The 16572-nt window shown below is 38.2% G+C and overlaps 1 protein-coding gene across 2 annotated transcripts in view; it reads left to right on the top strand.

Annotated features, from left to right (window-relative positions):
- Positions 1 to 15260, top strand: part of IRF2 (interferon regulatory factor 2) — a 121561-nt gene extending 106301 nt beyond the window's left edge. For both annotated transcript variants that reach the window (XM_089669632.1, XM_089669631.1), the window contains exons 8-9: positions 1949 to 1989; positions 9451 to 15260. In XM_089669632.1, the coding sequence (XP_089525758.1) occupies positions 1949 to 1989; positions 9451 to 9762 (353 nt within the window). In that variant the 3' untranslated portion in view covers positions 9763 to 15260. The remainder of the gene's footprint in view (positions 1 to 1948; positions 1990 to 9450) is intronic.
- Positions 15261 to 16572: the final 1312 nt, after the last annotated feature.

Consider the following 16572-nt stretch of genomic DNA (forward strand, 5'->3'; position numbering starts at 1 on the left):
GAACCTCATCAGATAGATATTACAATATTATCTATACACTATGTTGCCAAAAGTATTGGAATGCCTGCCTTTACACGCACATGAACTTTAATGGCCTTCAAGTCTTAGTCCATAGGGTTCAATATTGAGTTATCCCACCCTTTGCAGCTATAATAGCTTCACCTCTTCTGGCATGGCTGTCCACAAGGTTTAGGAGTGTGTCTATGGGAATGTTTGACCATTCTTCCAGAAGCACATTTGTGAGGTCAGGCACTGATGTTGGATGAGAAGGCCTGGCTCGCAGTCTCTGCTCTGATTCATCCCAAAGGTATTCCATTTCGTAGAGGTCCGGACTCTGTGCAGACCAGTCAAGTTCTTCCACCCAAAACTTGCTCATCCATGTCTTTATGGACCTTGCTTTGTGCACTAGTGCGCAGTCATGTTGGAACATGAAGAGGTCATCCCCAAACTGTTCCCACAAAGTTGGGAGCATGAAATTGTCCAAAATGCCTTGGTATGCTGACGCCGAAAGCGTTCCCTTCACTGGATCTGATGGGCCAAGCCCAACCCCTGAAAAACAACCCCACACCATAATCCTCCCTCCACCAAACTTTACACTTGGCATAATGCAGTCAGGCAAGTACTGTTCTCCTGGCAACCGCCAAACCCAGACACGTCCATCAGATTGCCAGACAGAGAAGTGTGATTTGTCACTCCAGAGAACACGTCTCCACTGCTCTAGAGTCCAGTGGCGGCTTTCTCTACATCGCTGCATCTGACGCTTTGCATTGCACTTGGTGATGTAAGGCTTTGGATGCAGCTGCTCGGCCATAGAAACCCATTCCATGAAGCTCTCTACACACTGTTCTTGTGCTAATCTGAAGGCCACATGAAGTTTGGAGGTCTTTAGCTATTGCCTCTGCGAACAGTTGACAACTTCTGCACACTGCGTGCTTCAGCATGCTCTGACCCTGCTCTGTCATTTTACGTGGCCTACCACTTGGTGGCTGAGTTGCTGCTGTTCCCAGTTGCTTCCACTTTGTTATAATACCAGTAACAGTTGACCGTGGAATATTTATTAGCAAGGATATTTTCCAGATGTACCACGCTTAAATTCACTGAGCTCCTGAGAGCGACCCATTCTTTCACAAATGTTTGTAGAATCAGTCTGCATGCCTTGGTGCTTTATTTTATACACCTGTGGCCATGGAGGTGATTAGAACACCTGAATCCAATGATTTGGAGAGGTGTCCCAATACTTTTGGCAATATAGTATAGCTAAAGATGCCAACAGCACAGTGGTAAACACAGTATTTCCAGTCTAGTTTTGTGTCATATTTAGCTTTGATGTCATAGTAAATTCTGTCTCCTAAACAGGCCTCTTGCAGTGTTCAATTCCTTGATTTTTTTTTTTATGGTATTCTCGCAATCCTGCACATCCATTTTAGACCGTGTGCTTATTTTATTACTTATTCTTAGGCTGGCCATACATTATACAATTATCTTCCAATTTTCTGCCCAATTTCCTTTAGATTTACCTTCAACTGTGTAGTGCAAGGGCCTGCCTAATTGCATACAACTGAAAGTGTTGTTTAGGTTTGTCCTCCTATTATATGGTTTTTGGTAAATCTAAACCAAAAATCTCCAGATAATTGTATAATGTATGGCCAGCCTTACTTGTTAACAACACATATTCTACCAGTTCATGTGGACTGAAGCCAGTGTTGATAAAATTTCATGTGTTATGAAATTTTCGTTCTGCAAGAAACATAAGCAAAAAGACCTAAATTCTTTTCCTACAAGAACCATGATCCTTACATGGTGCCTGCAAGCTCTTTCTCCTCCTGGCTGTGCACTTGCTATATAGGTAGTATACTCTTGTTGGCTGTTGGTTATGTTTAGAATGGTACATTGACAGCATTGTACTTTTTTCTACACTGTTTTAATCAAATATTTTTGCTTTTGTTAGAGAGCGAAACTGATAGCGTACCCAGCGATGATGAAAATGTGGTAAGTGTCATGTTTTTCCTATTTACCCTATTTAGTGCATGTTCATGCTTAAGATTTAAAGCTGTTGAAATAAACATGCTTCTCCATACTGAAAATACACTACTATCTATAAACAAAACTGGGTGGCTTAAAGGAACTATACACTCTCAGTGAAAAATATAAAAACTAATACAAGTGGTGCATATTGTCATCTGTATTAATGTTTTGCTAAATGAACTGTACTGCAAAAGACTGCAGTTCTGGGCTGGGTTTACCTGCATATCTTCTACCAGGAGCACTAATATTTCAAGTAATAACCACAGGAGACATTACAGGAAAAGCTTTGAAAGTAGAGTGTAATATGCAAAGCCCGATACACACCTACTGAAAGTTGGCCGATTCAGCAGGAACTGGCCAACTTTCAGTACATGTGTACCACTGTCTGTTCAACAGAAACCAGAAAACCTGCATTCAATTAGTATTTGCAGCTAATGGCTGCAAGCGCTGATCAATGTATTCTGACATGGGAATCCACACATCACGGATCAACGTGGTGATGTCACTTTTTTTCTTTTTTTACTTGGCGGTTGAACCAAAACAAAAGTATACCCAGCTTAAGCTGTATTTGGCTTGATGTCATTAAGGGTATACAGTGCTTTAAAAACTTGTCTCTCTCAGCTGCACTCCTGCTACCCACCGCTGCCTGTCACTGGATAGCTGGGAAATTCCTATACACTTCCCTGGAGCCAGCTGCAATTCTAAACACTTGGTGTAAAGCACAGGAACTGGAAGCATGTGGGCAGCAGGACGAGTTTTTAAAGTGCAGCATTCTACAATGGACGCCATGGTGGGAAGTGTAAATATGTAACTTCATTAAAGCGTTTGAATTCTCTCTATGCAAGTGTTTTGAACCCAAAAGTGATATTTTGCTCTGACCTAATCAAATGCCAGTCATAAGCCCAACTCGACTCAATTGCCATTAAGCCATTTATAAACAATAAGTGCATAAAATAATTATGTATAGACCTGTACAAGTAAATATATGTAAAGCATTACATAATCACTGCTGCTACACTTGTTCTCACACTTTATAAGAGGGGTTAAAGGCTGTGATGCAGTTGATATGAGTGTTTGCCTAGGGAGGAGCCCTTTCTTTATAGTATGTTGAATGACTGGTGCTTTATCTAAAGTAATGAGATTGTGTTGCACATCTATATAATATACAGATGATTATGAACAGCTGAATTAAAGTGTGTGTACTTATATGTACTTACATATATGCTCCCCTTTGCTGTTAAATATTCCATTGAAAGTGTTTTGTTATATCTGTGCAAAGAAATGTATATAATTCCAAAAATCTATATAATCTGAGAACTTCCTGTGCCTATGCTGCATGCTTATCACGAAGCATAGTTCTCACTTCTTTATCTAGACTATAGAACACCTCCCCCTTATGAAAATGTTCTGCAGTCCTAATTTACATGCTGTCCTCGGGTGACAACACTTCCTCCATATATATATTACAGATGGTGAGCATTGTCACCCTGTGACATGAAGTCTGTTACTGGCAGGATCATTAGGTGAAAATAAGAAAAAAAATTCAGTCATGCATTCATTCATGAGATCAGGAAGTTGTGGGGGCTTCCACAGGCTGATGCTGAACTGAGGATGTGTGTTGGCTCTTCATCCCCAGCCTGTTCCTCATCCCACTCAGTTAATGCTGCTGTCCAAGGCTGTCTCCATTGCCCCTCCATAGATATCTAGGGCAGCCTTTTGAAACCAGGGTGCCTTCCGGTGTCTTCAGCTGCGCCTTGGTAAAATGGCTAAAGACTCCCCAAAAACTGTATACAAGCCAGCAGGTCGATCAAGCCTGCATTTTAGTTACACAAAGGCAGAGGTTTTCATTGTGCACTGCTACAACCTTCTACAACCCCTGGCAAAAAGTATGGAATCACCAATCTTGAAAATGTTCACTCAATTGTTTAATTTTGTAGAAAAAAAAAACAATTACAGACATGCCTCAAAACTATTTTCATTCAACATTCCAAACTTCTGGCTTTAAGAAACACTTAAAAAAGAAAAAAGAAAGAAAACTGTAGTCAATTGAAACTGTTTTTGCAGATCAAGCAGAGGGAAACATGGAATCTCTCAATTCTGAGGAAAATATAATGGAATCGCCATGTACTTTGCAGTTCTAAAACAAACCTCTGCATCAGATTACATTAGTCTGCAGTTAAAAAAAAAAAAAACGTGCTTGCACACCTTGGGGAGCTGTTGGACCAAGCTGATTGACATGAACAATGGCTCCAACAGGAGAGATGTCAGGGGAAACAAAGGAAAGGATTATAAAACTTCTTCAAGAAGGTAAATCATCACGGAATGTTGCAAAAGATGTTGGTTGTTTCCAGTCAGCTGTGTCTAAAATCTGGACCAAGTACAAAGCAAATGGGAAGGTTGTAAAAGGGAATCGTACTGGTAGACCAAGGAAGACACCAAAGAGTCAAGATAGAAAACTTATAGTAATATGCCTTGAAAACAGAAAATGCACAACAAAACAAATGAGGAACAAATGGGTAGGAAACTGGAGTCAATGTCTGTGACCGAACTGTAACACATCGCCTAAAGGAAATGGGATTTACATACAGAAAAGACATACAAAAGCCATCATTAACACCTAAACAGAATAAAACAAGGAAACAGTGGGCTAAAGAAAAGCAATCATGGACTGGGGATGACTTGATGAAAATGATAATCCGTGATGAATCACTAATCTGCATTGGGCAGGGTGATGATGCTGAAACTTTTGTATGGTGCCGTTCCAATGAAATGTATAAAGATGACTGCCTGAAGAAAACATGCAAATTTCCACAATCATTGATGATATGGGGTTGCATGGCAGGTAAATGTACAGTGGAGATGAGTCATTAAATCTTTAATAAATGCACAAATTTATATTAAGATTTTGGACACTTTTCTTATTCCATCAACTGAAAGGATGTTTGGTGATGATGACATCATTTTTCAGGATGATAATGCATCTTGCCATATGGCAAAAGCCGTGAAAACTTTCCTTCAGGAAAGGCATATAATGTCAATGGCGTGGCCTGCAAATAGTCCGGACCTCAATCCAATTGAAAATCTATGGTGGAAATGAAAGGAAATGGTCCATGATAAGGCTCCAACCTGCAAAGCTAATGTGGTAACTGCAATAAGAGAAAGTTGGAGCTCGATTGATGAAAAATACTGTTTGTGGATAGTTAAATCCATGCCTCAGAGAATTCAAGCTGTTATAAAAGCCAGAGGTGGTGCAATAAAGTACTAGTGGTGTACTGTAGTGGTTTCTTTTTTCATGATTCCGTAATATTTTTCTCAGAATTGAGTGATTCTATATTTTTTCCTCTGCTTGATCTTCAAAACAGTTGCAACTGACTAGTTTTTTTTTTTTTCTTTTTTTTAAGTGTTTCTTAACCTCCCTGGCGTTATTCCCGAGTGTAGCTCGGGGTAAAGTTTCAGTAGCACAAGTGGTAACCCCGAGCTACACTCAGGATTACCATGCAGCGTTGCTCAGGGATTCCCTGCAGCACTTACCTTGTCCTGCGCTCTCGCGATGTGTCCCCTGCAGCGTTCCCAGCCATCTTCTCCGGCCAGTGCAGGCATCTGGTTTACGTGTTCCAGTCCCTGCGAGCGTCAGGATGTATGGGGGCCAGAACCGGCAGGAGATTTGAAAATTTTAAAAACTGACATTCACAAAATACACTAAAATCACATAGTATAACATTACTGTATCAAACCATTTCACATACATATTGTCCCTAGTGCTTTGTCCTGTGCCCTGCCTGCATTTTTACCGTTCTTTCTGCCTGGAAACTTAGAAAAGTCCATGGCGTCCAAAAAGCGTCCCTTTAGGTCAAAAGCTGTTTTAGACCAGCTAGAATACAGAGATAGTAAATCAGAACCACTTGCAGAATTGAGTAATAATGATTCGTGGGGAAATTTGTAATCAGACACTGAAAACGATTCTGCGACTAAGCTCAGTGATGTGCGAACTTGGCGCTCTATTTCAAATTTCAGTGTTTTTGGTTTGATTATATTATTGAATTAAATTTATTATTATTATTATATTATTTTTTATGATTTAGTATATTATAATTTATAATTCGTGTTTCAAGTTTTATTATACCCGGGATGTTTACTAGACTCTTGTTCGGACAGATTTCAGTGAGTTATTTCTAAAAATGACAGGCCTACAATAAAAACAACATATTTCCATGCAAAAAAATGTACCGCTTTGAGCACAGAAATATGGACATAATCATACCACTAGGGAGGTTAAAGCAGAAGGTTGGAATGTTGCATGAAAATAGTTTTGAGGCATGTCTGTGATTAGTTTTTTTTTTCTACACAATTAAAAACAGTTGAATGAACATTTTCCAAGAGTGATGATTCAGTATGTTTTGCCAAGGGTTGTAGTCACCAGCCTAACCATCAATGACCCCATCATTTGATAAGAGGGATATCAGATGCATCCTTGTTTGCCCCTCTCCTGTCCTTCTCCATCTGCACTGGGGTCACATTAACTGAGGGAGGAGAAGAAACTGAGGAAGAACAGAAACATTGGAATACTAGTCAGTACCAGTGTGCAAAGGTGTATTTGCTTTGGAAGAACAAATCACCTCTAACATTGGATGAGCTATATGAGTAGAAGTTGCTTTATTATGTAAAACTATTAGTTTAGTTTTTATACATTTTAGAATGGGGTGACTCGAGATGTGCATAACATTAAAGGGTGCCTTGACTTGAAAAAAGTTGAGAAACACTAATCTAGGGATTGGCCACATTGTGCTGAGCAAAGAAAAGAGGAAATCATCTTTGATGAGGTGGAATCTACAGCCTCTAGCAGCTGTGTAGGAGCACGTTATGCCAATCTGTAATAAGAGACGCATTTCAAGCTGGCGAATCTGTCTTTTGAGAACTGGAGGACTCTGCAACACTGGTTTTCACATGATAGGAAAGTGTGTGCGCGCTTCATGAAGCACTTTAAAATTGGACTGAAGTTGTGAACATTTTTCACTGGAGAAATGATTTTTTTTGCACACTAATACTTTGTTACATGACTTCGCTGAGTACTTGGTTGTAACATGTTTATAATTTTTTTCCCTTATATTTATTATGATATTTTATCATATTGTATTTGGGACAGAGGATTTAATTATTTAAATTTGAAATTTACAGCGCCGCATGTAGATTTTTATTTCTATCACATATTCACTTTTTGCTGTTTGGAGTTTGTTTAATGCAGCAGCAGTAAGACACGTTTATTGGTTAATGAATCATTAGTGTCATTTATAAGAGCGTGGAGTAGGGGTTATGTTTGTTCATACTGTATACCTAACTACATTGGTGCAAGGTGGACCAATTTAACTGTATAAAATGTTCATACTAGGAATTCTAATTGAAGCACAATTGTTAATAGAAGGTGTTACTTTAAATAAGCCTGCTTCATCAGGCTGTTCTTCAAGCATTGCTAAATCTCACTGACATGCGACATCTACTAACAGCTTGCTTAAAGTGACAGTCAAATTCAGTTAGATTCCCAGGAAAATGCTTGGCAAGCGGTTCTTTGCTTTTCTAAGTGCCCCAGTTCACACACATGCATATGGACTACAGTGTGGTGCGATGCAGCAGTACATAATTTAGTGCAGTTTGGCCTTTAGCCACTTGTATGTTACATTGCTTTTTCTACCAGGGTCTGCCAAATATATATTTGTACAGCCCAGGGGCGGACTGACAACTCATGGGACCCCCGGGCAATAGGGGATCATGGGGCCCCTGTGTATTTGCCCAAACTCAAAAAAGCCTATGAAAAAGGTACCAGGGGCATCTCATGGGGCCACCTACTGACCCCTGGCCCTCGGGCAGTGCCCGAGTTTCCAAATGGTCAGTCCGCCCCTGGTACAGCCCCGAGAACACAGGCACTGAATGCTCCTCGCATTTAGTTCTTATTTGAATCCAGCCTTAAAGTGGTTCTAAAGGTAAAACATTTTTACCCTAATGCATTCCATGCATTAAGGTAAATAAAAGTCTTGCCATTTGCTGTGCCCTTCCCCTCCCCCAAATACTTACCTTAGTCCTGTATTGATCCAGCGCCGTGCCTGTCTGCTGGTCTTTTTTCCTGGCAGAACTTTTCCCCAGAATTTAGCTCTGCTCAGGGTGAGTAGCATGGTAAAAAGTTAACAAAGGCATTAGAGCCAATGAGTGGTGTAAGTCAATACAACTGCAGAATGACCATGTATTTTTAGCATTCCCAACAGTTTGAGCTGAAATGTACACACACAAGGGATTTAGTCATTTGAGCTACTTGTCCTTTTTTGAGTACTCTGGATGTTCATTTTTTGGATGTTCTATATGATGTCTTGTTCACACCAGCAAGCCACACTGATCACACAGCCACCTGTTTGCTCTGGGAGTAAACCATGCTGATGCGCTGATTCCGGTGCACTACACTGTTCCTTTTATTTTCTTTTTTTTAATTTTTTGTTGTTAGAACTTTAATGAAATGTCACTCAAAACATTTTAATAAAGTGATACTAAAGTTAAAAACCATTTCCTACCTTAATGCATTCCTTGCATTAAGGTAACAAAAAAAGTTTTTTTATTTGTATGTCTTCCCCCTTCCCTGTGTGAAGAGGAAGAGAGGGACGAAGAGATCCAGTGCTGTGCACGGTTGCATTTCTTCTCCCCTTTTCATACAGAACTTTAACAGCAGCAGGCGTGCCATTCAAATTCAGTAGGGAGGCAGGGCCAAGTCCTGCAGTGTGTATCTATGGACTGCGGCTCCATAGACACACAGCTCGGGAGCTAGCGGACACCATGTGCCCCCATAGCAGTTGTTTGCTTTGGGGACACATAAAGAAGAGGAGGAGCCAGGATCACCAGCAGGGGACCCGTAAAGAGGAGGATCGGGGCCGCTCTGTGCAATACCATTGCACGGAGCGGATGAGTATAACATGTTTGTTATTTTAATTAAATAAAAAAATTTGACTTTCATAACATTTTAAGTTCTGTGTTTTGATGTGGTAGTTTGTATCACAACCCACTGTACTGAAAGAACGTTCTGAAATGCAGTATTGTTAACTGCCCACATAGGGAACAAGGACTTTTGCTTTGTTTTGTGCTGGCACTGCTCTGGGCAGTTGAGCAAACACGAAGTCAGGCAAAGCAAGCTAAAAGGTTCCTGATATGCTCTCACAAAAGCTAACATGTTAACATCTTTATTAACTTCTGCACTCTGGTAATCCTTTGTCATGTATGATGCCCTGTATGCCTATAGTGAAAAACATAAAACATAGTTTTGAAAATGTTTAAGCATTTAAAACCATTTAAATAAGATTTTAGTTTCTATTTCATGATATCACTTTCTGACGATACATGGTATTTGGGAAAATAACACAGCTTCATATAGTTCTTCTTATTTGATTCCAGAGCCGATTGCAAAATCAAAGGACCAGTGAAAACAGAGAGTGTGTACGGACTGCCAGCCCAAGAGCACTTTATAACCTCCCGGGCATGCAGACCTTTGTAACGTCTAACAAGCCAGATCTCCAGGTTACCATAAAGGAGGAGAAGTTCCCTATGCCCTACAACAGCAACTGGCCCATGTTTCCAGAACCAAACCCCATTTTACAGACAGCCAGTTCTTCAACACTGAACATCACCCGTAAAGACCATGAAACCAGAGCCACGGTTATTAAGAAAACATCAGATATCACTCAATCAAGCCTTAAGACTTTTTAGAAGGACTTGTTTGTATTTTTTTATTTTTATTTTCCGGGAGAGAAGAAAAAAAAAGAGTTTTGTCATCTTATTAATTTCGCATTTTCTGCCCTTAACATGCCGCTTTGATTTAATCAAAACCAGTCAGTGTGGAAAGCTGCCATGGATACCTACGAAGATTTTTCTCAGGATAAGGGTCTACCAAAAAAGGTCTGCAAGGACGAGTGTAAAACAGGACCAATACAGATTCAACACAACACAGGCCTTAGTGTGGACTGGGAAGTGTGATATGGCAGGAATGACTTGTCTTGTTTCTTTAAAAAAAAATCTATATTGTAAATATGTATATTTTATATTACAGTTGTAGCCAATTTGCAATCTGCTTGTGCACCTTACAAAATCAGCACTTAACAGAAGGCAAGTGGCCATTTATTGTACTCCTATAAATTGTTTGGGGGCCACAATTTACACAGCCTTATGTTAGGCATACCCAGGCTTAGCTTGTATTCAGTATAACAAGATTTCGGTATATTTGCATGTTCTCCAAAAGATTTAAGAGCACCTTACAGACACAAAGGTCTGTTCATGACTACAACTATGACCTTTTGGCAGACAGATTGCACATTTTACCTACATTTTTTTTATAATTATGGTGGCTATAAACTGCTCCCAGGCACTATGAGATCTGCCGATTTACGCAACTAATTTCAAGCTGCCAATAGCACTGCAAGTTTTCCTCCTCACCCCAGTCAAACTGTCTACTGTTGAACTTTTTTCTTTTTTTCAAAATATGTACAGTTAAAGGAACATTCCCTTTTCTTTGAGGAAAAGGCAAGTATCCACATTGATACATAGGAATTTAAACATATTGGAAACACTATCAGGCAGCGAATTAAAATTACTTGTTGTAAATGGCTGAACAGGCATATGGGTAAATTAAAGAACTTAACTGTGTACCCTAAAACGGTACAATTCTGACTTGAGAATATATTATCATACTGAGAAATGTTTTTGAGATGTTGAAAAGATTTACTTAATTCAGGTCTTTGTTATAATATGTTTTTCCTATACAGTTAAAGATTAATATAAGAGGGACTAGAATGTTGTACTTTATAAAAATATCAGCTCTTCTAAGAAAGCCTTGGTTGGTGATTATTAAAAAAAGAAAAACACCAGGCAGTTGTAGAAAAGAAAATTCTCTTACCTCGTAGGTCTTTTGCTTAATGCAAAAATGATGTAACTTCAATTAAGAACTGGCAGCTGGGCAGCAAGAATTAGGTAGTCAATGGTTTAAGAAGTTTTAGTTTTAATTGGAGGCTTACTTTGAAAGTTAATTTGCTTTTCAAAGTATACATAGTGTTGGCCATACACAGATCTTTTGCCAGTAATGTTGGAAGATCTCCAACAACCAAGATTTTTACTTAAACAATAATATGTTGAAAAACATAATTCTTTGTATTAGATTGCTTATGCAATTAAAAAATTATTTCATGTGCACCGTACTCCAACTACAGAATTTGTCTGACATACTTGAACATTTCTCTGACCAACGCTACAGAATTTTCACTTTCGAACACCCATGATACTTGGATGTGACATGCAAATTCCAGATCTCCTTTGGTTTAGTTAAAAGATTGCATAATATATGAATATGTGTCCGCCTTAGACTATGGGTTTCCTCATCCACTTTTAGCTGCTGTCATATTCTTATACTATAAAATAAATAAAAAATGTAACATGGAGCTTGGGACCTCCTCATGGCCACTGTAGCCAGTGTGCAGACCAGCAAATAAAGAGCTTATTGCCACTAGTGTCTCCAAAGAATGGATACAAAACAGTTGGGCGGTTTAATTCTCCAGCATCTACATTAGACTGAAACACTCATTTTAGGAGTACCGACCCTTTAAGGCAATAGCCTGCTACAACAGTGAAGGTTCTGTTCAGAGTAAAATATAGTAGTTCTAATAATGATTGTAATTTATTAAAAGAGCCTTTTTTACTAACCTGCTCAAATCAAGGTACAATAGATCTTTACAATGTAGATCTATTCAGAGTTGTATATCTTCTTGAGCATTTTAAAAGAATTATTATGCAAATTACAAAAAAAAGATATTACTAATCTCTCCCAAAGAAAGCTTTGTTTATGTTTTATACAGGGGATATTTTATTTGCGGTAAAATTTAAAATAAATATAATTTTTTTCTATCTTTTTATACAACAGATTTATTTTATGATTCAGTTTCCTGTTTGTTAGCAAAAAAATGTTAATTACAACAGTGCAGTTTTTTCTCATTTTTGTTCTTAACACGAAACTGATATATCTGTCTAATGTAGAAAGAATAATTATCCTGTGGATCGATAAATAAATATTAATTGCAGTTTTATTTGCTAAAAAAAAGTTGACATTTAACATTTGTCTCCAGATGTGAGTGGTGTCAGTCATTTGTGTTCACATACATGAAAATGTTATTTAATAGACCCCAGTGCTTGAGCTGGTGATGGTCAACTGAAGAGACAGACATTGCACAGAACTAAGCTTAAAATGTGGTATACAGTCAAACTATCTAAGTAGCCCAAGTATGGTTACAGAGAAAACTTCATTGGAGATATTAAATGAACACATCATCATCAATGAACACATGCTGAGAATGATGAAACCCTGTTGTGCAGGCTCCATCAAGCTTCTTTGTAATTGGCCATATGTACTGTACACTTTCAGTCCCCAAAGTCAGCTGTCTTGTGTCCTGCTTTTTCAACGGTTTATTTTCTGTCCTTTGTATCACAATCATAGTTACACAAGACTTGGGGGGGCAGAGACTGAGGGCCAGTTCACACCAGAACCTGGTGTTGGAAACCCACATTCTGTGCCCATTTCCTGCAGTGGGTTTGCCTGCACCAGATCACATGGTACCATGCGATCCAGTTGCTCTGCATTTTGTAAAGTAGTGCATGAGCTACTTTTGCTGTGTCTAGCGCAATTTCAACCAATTCAAATGAAAGGGCTGAAATCGCACTGCGTCGGATTGCATGTGCTATGCGATTTATGGTGTGAACTGGCCCTGAAAAAGACAGCTTGCCCACTCTGCACACCTAGAACCAGCGAAAGGCAGAGCAAACCTTTAATATGCTACCATTTTGTCCTAGGTGCCAGAGTGGATGAGGAGTAAGTAGTACACAAATACACTTTAAAAAAGTGTACTAAATGTGCCAAAGCAATAGAAATTAATACCACCTAGAACACCCTGGGAGGAAGAGTATCAGTGCAGAACCTTTTTTTTTTTGTTTGTTTTTTAATACATGAGAATGTTACTAACCATCAAAAACATGTGGGAAGATGTGTGCCAACCCTTGCAGCCCTATTGCCATAGGCAATGGCCTATGTTTTCTTAACAGGAATTCAACCTTGTAGTTGTGTAAATACACTTCCTCAGTAGTATATACACTCACCTTTCCTGATGATATGGACTCCTCATGTGACATCACTGGGCTTACTGGCTTAAAGGATAAGTTCACCTTTTTGTAACATGTTACATCTGTATTTTGGGTGTAACATATTACTGTTGCAGCAAGCCCCCCACCCCGATTCCCTGTTGTGACAGCAAGCCGGGGATCCTCTCCCCGCACCTGGTGTCAAAATTTAAGAAAGAAAAAAAAAAAAAGCAGCCACATCATTCATTTACAGAGTTCTGTGAATGGGAGAATTACAAGTACCAACAGCCTTCGAGGCTGTCAGCTTGTAGTTCTCAATGAACTACCAGGGCGCTGATGAGCACTCTAGGTAGTTCATTGATGCTTCCTGTCATTCAGTAACTGCCTGCACATACGAGATAGAAGCGGACAGCTTACACTGACAGTCTGCAGGTGTCCTGCATTGCACGTGTGATCTGCTGATCACTGGTGCAATGTTAGCAGGTTCCTAGTAAACGAAAAAAAATCTTCAAAAAAAAATGTGCATTTATTATTTTTTTTCACAAAGGTGAACTTATTCTTTAAAAATGGGAGTGAGTCCCATGCTCAAGTGAAAGGTTTGGTCTTTACTATAGTCACATACTCAGCCCTTGGGGTTCCTTGATAATGTCACAAATGTCAAATTCACCACACTGTCACAGCTACTGTCTATTTGCTAATGAATCCAGTCATGGAATTTATTAGGCACAATTACCAAGAAAGTTGCCGTTTGGTACTAATACTCAGTTTGTACACAAATGCAATGAACCAAACTTACACTAATAAAAAAAGTTAAGGAAATGCACTAAAATGTATTCTAAAATATTCTATATATAAATATATTAAATAAATTTGAACAATTATATAAAAATTAATACCACATAAATCCTAGACACAGATTGTAAAATAAAGATTACATACTAAACAGGTTTATACCATAGAGAATGAAACCCTGGAAGTGGTTTTATATATCTGTAAGCCATAATTTATTAGATACATATTTTTGATGTATTTTAACTTATACTTTCTGAGTTACTAAACTGAAACAAGCATGCAGCTAGTGAAATCAAAGTGCCTGATCTTGTATGGGTCACTGACTCAGAACGCATACTAAGAATCTACATGTGAGCCAGAAAACTAGTATTTGAAAAAAAAAAGCAAGGTCACCAATGGTAGTCCACTTAGTTCTCTAAGGCTAGGTTCACACCTGGGCAGTTTGCGTTTGATCCGTTGTTTGCATTTTTTTTTTGCTCATGCGTTTTTGACACATTTTGCATTTTATTTCCAACTTGTTGCTGGGCAGATTAAAATGCATCAAAACACATTACATGAATTTCTGCATTGTCTCCGTTGATGTCTATTGAACCAAAATGCAGCGTTTTGCGTTTAACCCTTTCCAAAAAATGCTTCGGGTGAACGTGTCCTATAGAAAATCATGTTAAATGGGCTGTAGTGCGTTTCTGCAAAATGCACCGCAAAACGCTTAGGTGTGAACCTAGACTAAAGCTGGGTACACACAGTCCTAATATCGGCTAGTTCAGCAAGAACCAGCCGACATTCAGACCATGTGTACAGCTGTCCCCCAGTTTTTGTTTTTTTTGTTCAGCCTGCTGGGTTGAAAGGAAAAGAACTCCGTATGTGAGAGGTTGAAGACATGCAGTACACTAAATACATTGCCAGGTATTCATGTAGTTTGGCATCATTCTCTGGTAAAAGTCAACTACAGTAAATGGGGTAAAAAATTATTGCAAGTCCCACTGACAAACTGCAATCTATTTTTTCATTGCATAAAATAAGTTTAAAGAAAAAATAGATATATATAATTTTTTTTTTCTACAAATTGTAGAAAATCCTAGCTGACTAAAACAGAAAAAGTTGAAAGCTTTTATATACAACATAATGTTGTGCTTTAGTTACATAATAAAACGAGTATTCTTCAAGCAAATAATTCTGTTAGTCAATATTTAATTCATGCTGCTTTTATGACATCATCTTTTCTTTGTATGTTAAATTTGTATAGATTGATTTTATTATAGTTTGTATTTAAAATATCACATTAAACATTTGCAGAAGTTTTGTGTATTGTACAAATGATTACCAAGAGAAAATAAAAAACCTCCCCAGATGTAAGCTCACAGGTGAACCAGCCTATTCACTTTTCTGGTGTTTACCTGTCTTAGAAATTCCCCGGACTGCATTCCAAAGGGCTAATTACGTTTTGCAGAATCTGCCACACATTTTATAACAAAGGACAAATGCATAACAGTATTGAAAAGGCTTACAGTCTTTAACCATTTCAGTACCGGGCACTTTTACCCCCTTCCTGCCCAGGCCATTTTTCAGGTTTCAGCGCTCTCACACTTTGAATGACAATTGCGCGGTCATACAACATTGTACCCAAACTAAAATTTTATAATTTTCTTCACACAACTAGAGATTTCTTTTGGTGCTCTTTAATCACCACTGGGGTTTTTATTTTTTTGCTGAATTTACAAAAAAAGACCAAAAATTTTGAAAAAAAAACATGTTTTTCTTTGTTTCTGTTATAAACGTTTGCAAATAAATAATTGTTCTTCATAAATTTAGGCCAATATGTATTCTACTACATGTCTTTGGTGAAAATAACCCAAATTAGGATGTATTATTTAGTTTGTAGGAAAGTTATAGAGTTCACAAACTATGGTATAGATCTGAAAATTGATCAGTTCTGAAGTACTGACAGCCAATCTAATTTCTTGAGGTCCAAGAATGTCAGAACAGTACAGATATCCCCCAAATGACCCCTTTTTGCAAAGTAGACAGTCCGCCGTATTTCATAAGAGGCATGGTAAGTTTTTTGACGTTGTATTTTTTTTGTCATTTTTTGGAAAATTAAAAAGTTAAAAAAATTATTTTCACAATTTTTTTTTTTTTTTTTTACATACTGTCACCAGTGCAGTACAGCGTCATCATATAACCGACATTGCGGTGATCAGGGACACTGACGTGACAGTATGAAAAAAATATATATATATAATTTTTTTCTTTTTTTTATTACATTTTTCTTTTTTTAAGATTTGTTTTCATATTTCACTATGACCAAACATTGTACTACTTTGGGGAAGTGATCAGTATTTTTTTTTTTTTACACAATTTGCTTATAGCAAAGAATTACTTTGCTATAAGCAAGCATTTACCTGAATGACATCGATTCATTCAGGGTTTTTTTTTTTTGTGCTTAGCTGTGATTTGGCCAGAGCTAATCACATGACGTGCATGTGATTAGCTGTGACCATTCACAGCTAGACACTAGTATACGATGGATAGCATGAATGAAGCCATCTTTTGTATACAACTGTCATGTGACCTGCTGTGATTGGTCACAGCAGGTCACATGGTACCGGC

The sequence above is a fragment of the Staurois parvus genome, unplaced genomic scaffold (assembly GCF_062004578.1).
Source record: "Staurois parvus isolate SC_StPar_1 unplaced genomic scaffold, SC_StPar_1.0 ptg000080l, whole genome shotgun sequence".
NCBI lineage: Eukaryota > Metazoa > Chordata > Amphibia > Anura > Ranidae > Staurois > Staurois parvus.